At 41.4% G+C, this 4980-nt stretch overlaps 2 protein-coding genes across 3 annotated transcripts in view; both read right to left on the bottom strand.

Annotated features, from left to right (window-relative positions):
- Positions 1-785, bottom strand: part of SCG5 (secretogranin V) — a 70110-nt gene extending 69325 nt beyond the window's left edge. For both annotated transcript variants that reach the window (XM_006141693.3, XM_006141692.3), the window contains exon 1: positions 669-785. The gene's annotated coding sequence lies outside the window, so the exon portion shown is untranslated. The remainder of the gene's footprint in view (positions 1-668) is intronic.
- A 2095-nt stretch (positions 786-2880) lies between these two features.
- The window catches only part of ARHGAP11A (Rho GTPase activating protein 11A), a 22079-nt gene continuing 19979 nt past the window's right edge, over positions 2881-4980 (bottom strand). The window contains 1 exon segment of the mRNA XM_006141694.3: positions 2881-4980. This exon segment is cut by the window's right edge and continues 421 nt beyond it. Coding sequence (XP_006141756.1) covers positions 3822-4980 — 1159 coding nt within the window. The 3' untranslated portion in view covers positions 2881-3821.

Genomic DNA, 4980 nt, shown 5'->3' on the forward strand with positions numbered 1-4980 from the left:
GTGAAGAGGGGGAAGAGCCTTCGTGGGGGGCCCCCCCCTGCCATAAGAGTTGGCGTCTACCAAGGCACTTCCCAGAACAAGGAAACAATTTGCCAGCTCTCCCTGTAACTGCTGCATCTGTTTAGAACGGCTGCTTCAGGCAGCAGCCATGCTAACCCTTCTTTTGATGGTGCTTCCACGTGAGGGTGGGGGTGGGGTGGGGAGCTGCTAGGCAAAACCATGTATTTTCTTCTCTGCAACCAAAAGATTCATTTCTTTCTATTAAAAACAAAAGCTTTTTCTACGCATTCTCCGTATAAAATCTTGCTCCCCAAAAGCTGAGAACAGCTTTTCGCTGCAACAGAAAAAAACGGTAATTCTGACGAAGAGCCTGGAGGGAGACTCCAGGAATACCATCCACCTCCATCTTTCCATGTCGGCTCTGCGCGAAGGATGTCTACATCCTTCCCACTCCAGCCAACGTTCTGATCTGAAGTCCCAATCTCTTCAATCTGTACTCCTTCCCCCGTATTTATAGCCAACTCCCCCTAATCTCTCACCTAATCTTTGTCTGACCTCAGCCTCCTGCTCAAGGATTTCTGTAGGACGCCCCCCCAGCTCCGGATCCCGGAGGACCCGCTTATTTCCGGCCTGCAGAAGGCCGAACCTGCATCAACGCAGTCACTTACCTTAGGACAGCAGGAGAGACGGCTGCGGTCTGCCCGGGAGCGAAGCGACTGGATCACTCGTGTCACCTCCCTCCGCATCAGCTCCGCCCCCGCCCCGCCTCCAGCAGGTGAAAGCGGCCTCGCCAGGACTCCTCATAGTGCAACACAGAAGCTAGGGCCTTTAGAGAGCCACACAGCGCTTCTACATGCGCATTCCACATATGAACCTCTAACTACCTAACCTCCCATCATCAACCGCTATGGAAATGATTCGACTCCATTCTCGTTCTCAGGCAATTAAATACAATGTGCCAGACGGACACTATAGCCACACCTTTAATTCTGCCACTTGTCTCCAGAAGTTTAGCTTGAACACACCTTTAATTCTGCCACTTGTCTCCAGAATAAAGCAGTTGAGTATCTTTGAAAGTGTTTTAGCTTGAAGAGTGAGTGAAAAGGCAATGGTGGGAGTGACTAAAGTTGAAATCCTTCTAAGAACTTAGATTTTTGCTATAGGGCAAGAGAAAAGTTGAAATCCTTTCTCTCTCTCTCTCTCTCTCTCACACACACACACACACACACACACACACAAACACACACGGGATGGGGGGGGGGATGGCCACACCGCAATCTCTTCTCTATTCTCTGAAGATACTGGACCCGCATGCATCCTCTGCCCAGTGTGAGTTTTAAGTCGCGGGGTCCAGGACTCCATGTGCTGGTCCCAGTCCTAAGCACTTTTAATGATAGCAACCATAAGGTTTATTACTCCTTTAATTGAAGCCCTTTCCCTGAGCAGAATTATTAGATGTTTAATACAAGATGTTAAAATCTATTAAAGTAATAAACTCAGGCCAGCAGGTGGCAGGGTAGGTAAGGTGCTAGACTCCCAGATGGTCAACCATGATTTGAGTCCCGGCAGCTTGAAAAGTCACGTTGGGGGGACTAGCAGTTGGCGTTAATGGCTATGTCGCTGGACTCCCATGTATTCAACTGCGATTTGAGTCCCGGACCCGGTGGCTTAAACTCATGCCAGGCGTGTGTGCGTGCGTGACCAGGATCCTGAGAGAATGGAAGAGAAGGGATTGCGGTGTGGCCATCTCCGCTGTGGGATGATTTCTCACTTTCGGTCTCCGTCTCTCTGGAGAGCGCACGCGCCCTATAGCAAAGAACTCCGCCCACCCCCCCAAAAAAAAAGAAAAAGAAAGAAATCATGCCGGGTATGCATGTGCTCAAAATTCTGAGAATGAAGGACAAGGGATTGTGGCATGGCCATCTTCCCTGGGGGTTTGCATTCTCACTTTCCCTGTCTCTCTGGTAATCACATTGCCCTATAGCAAATTTCAAAAGAATAAAATTATTGGTACCAGCAGTTAGCATAATGGCTATGTCGCTGGACTCCCATGTAGTCGACCGCGATTTGCGTCCCAACCCAGTGGCTTAAACCTCATGCTGGGCACGTGTGCGTGTGTGCCCAAGATCCCAAGAGAACAGAGAAGGGATTGCGGAGTGGCCATCCGCCCTGGGGGGTGATTTCTCACTTTCTGTCTCTGTTTGGCGAGCGCACGCGCCCTGTAGCAAAAACTTCTCCCCCCCCCCAAAAAAAGAATAAAATTATTCTTTAAAAAAAATTCAAAAGTTAAAAAAAAAGCTTTGAACCAGATAACATATATGGCAGAGTATATGAATATTTTGTCTGTACTATCAGAAATAACATAAACATGCTTATCTAGTCTATACTACATAAACCTGTTTGATATTAAACATGTTTATATCTACAGCTTTTTATAGTCTTTGTAAAAGTCAGGTACTTAATAATTTGATGAAAGATTGATTCCACGTAATAAATGCAGAAATAGCTCTGAAATAAAGGAGACATACTGTCAACAAGTAGAACTGGTGAAGCAAACACCTGGTCACTCGGAATTCCTCACACATCCACACTGTCCATTTGGATGCATCGCAGGAGTGGAGTACGATGCTGCTCTATTCTACTCCAGCCCCCATGTGGCAGTCTAACAACCGCCCTGCAGAACTGTCCTTACTGGTTGGGCTGTCTGCTTACTCCTACTCTAAACCTCAGAAAATATGTTCTATCATTCATAATACTCTTTTCTTAAAGATTTAAAATATAAATAGATGTGCTTGAAAGTTTGGTCCTAAGTAGAACTTTGAATTTCATTAGAGTCTCAGGCAATTAATTTTTGAGGAAGTTATCTTTAATGTCTACACTAAATAAATAACATTTACACACAAGACAAAATCATCATAGGTTTTTATCCAAGTAAAATGTACAGAGGTATATCAACTATTTCAAATTCTAAAATCAAGCATCTGCATATAATCAACTTGATTAATTTTTTTTTCAAATTTCATTATTCCTCCTTAATTTCCATGTTTATATTGGACAAAACAGCTATCAATGTATTTGTGCAAATTATCTTTAAAAACAATATGGCTTTAAAATCCTCAGCTATTACTGCATAATAACAAATGAGCACATTTTAGTCATTATTCTGCCTTAAGTATTGTTCTTAGTTCAAGTAAACACACTGTATACATTGTCAGGTAATAAGAACCAAATTATTCTGCCCCAAATAGGAATCAAATATTAAGATGTTATTGACACAAATTAATTCTTAGGGATTTTTTGGAAAGACAATAAACATTAATATAATCCAAGACATAAGGGTAGTAGAGTTTATTTCTTCCGTTTACATGCTAGAAATTTGTTGTAGAAAACCTATCTGGCTTGGAGGAATAACAGGAAATAGGCACAATTTGCTCCATTCTTCCTATCACATAAAAATCACGCAATTTTCAAAACCTAATTTCTTATAAATCTAGTCAACAGTTGCTTTAAAAAGGTTAAGTGTAACCTCTGCTTTAAGAGGTCGCAATAAAATTAAAAGGTCCTAATACTGCCATAATTAAAGAAAAATAGTTATTTGCATAAGCATAAAAATCCAAATTGTTTGAGTGATGAAATCGAAATGTTTGAGATAAAATGTATTGCTTAACAACCATCTTGAGCTACAAACTAACACGTAGATTATTCTGCAAGTCCTATCACCAATTGCTTAACCACCATCTTGAGCTACAAACTAACACGTAGATTATTCTTAAAGTCCTATCACCAATTGCTATTTACATGGCAAGTATAACATTTATCAATTACAAGTCTACAGGTTTACTTGTTGGTAGTAGGTGAGCTTTTCCAATAGGATTTTTTGGAGAACCCTTGTACCAGATCCGTTCTCTTTCTGAGGGTTTCCTAAGGACCCTTTTATTTATGCCGGGAGAAAACGCCGCATTCTTACTTATGACATATTTCGATGTATCATGATTAGTCAAGTCATCCAAAGGAACTTTAATTTGGCCATCAGATATCACCTCCTGTTTACAAACTCTAGTAGACCCGGAAGAAGCATTCTCTCGATCTGGGTGCATCTTCATCATGGAGAAAGAAATCGCATCCATGGTTGCCTGTTGACATGATACAGAATTCTGTTCTTTAGGACCTGATTTCACATAGGAAACAGAGGAATCATGTGATGTACTTTCAATACAAGAGGGAAGAGCACTGTCACAGCTTACTGATTTAACCAGAGGAGAAGCAGTATCACCCAAACTCGCCAGTTTATGCCTTATTGGTTGTCTGCTGTACTCCAATAAAGAGTTAATTCTTCGAACAGACTGACGGACAGGAGTACGCTGAAACTTAAGAGGTGACTTAACTTTTGTTCTGTTTGGTTCATTTAAAGAAAGCTTGTTGAACCACTGTATGTGATCTGAAACCCTTCCATGCTCTGTCATTTGTAAACTTTCAGAAACCGTTTTCTCACTTCGTTCTACCAGTGACTGCTGTTTAGCAATTCCCATTGGCCTAGGTTTTGAAAAGTTTGCTATATTACATGTACTCTGTTGGGAGGAGGATATAGTCTCGCCCTCCCTAGAAGCTGTGCATTTCGGTGAGTTCTCTTCAATCATATTCTCCTTCAATTCAGTGTTTCCTTTATATCTTGGGGACTGCTGTTTCTTTATTTGTTCATCGCTGGGGTATTCTTGCTCACTTAAATAGTCTTTTGGTATATTTGAAGAAATATCTTTTTCATGTTCTATTTTCATCTGAGTTGAGTAACATTTTATAGTTGCTTCTCTATCAAATTTTTTAGTTTGATGTGGTAACAAGTCACTTTCCGAAAAATTATTTCCATCTTTACCAGTAAGGTGTTCACAATCTTCTTCTGATTGTTTCACAGCCATGTCATTGGTTTCAAATAGCATTTTCTCTGGGTTATACTCTATGCAAGATGTTTCATTTAATTTTTCT

This window comes from Tupaia chinensis, unplaced genomic scaffold (assembly GCF_000334495.1).
Source record: "Tupaia chinensis unplaced genomic scaffold, TupChi_1.0 Scaffold000062_1, whole genome shotgun sequence".
NCBI lineage: Eukaryota > Metazoa > Chordata > Mammalia > Scandentia > Tupaiidae > Tupaia > Tupaia belangeri.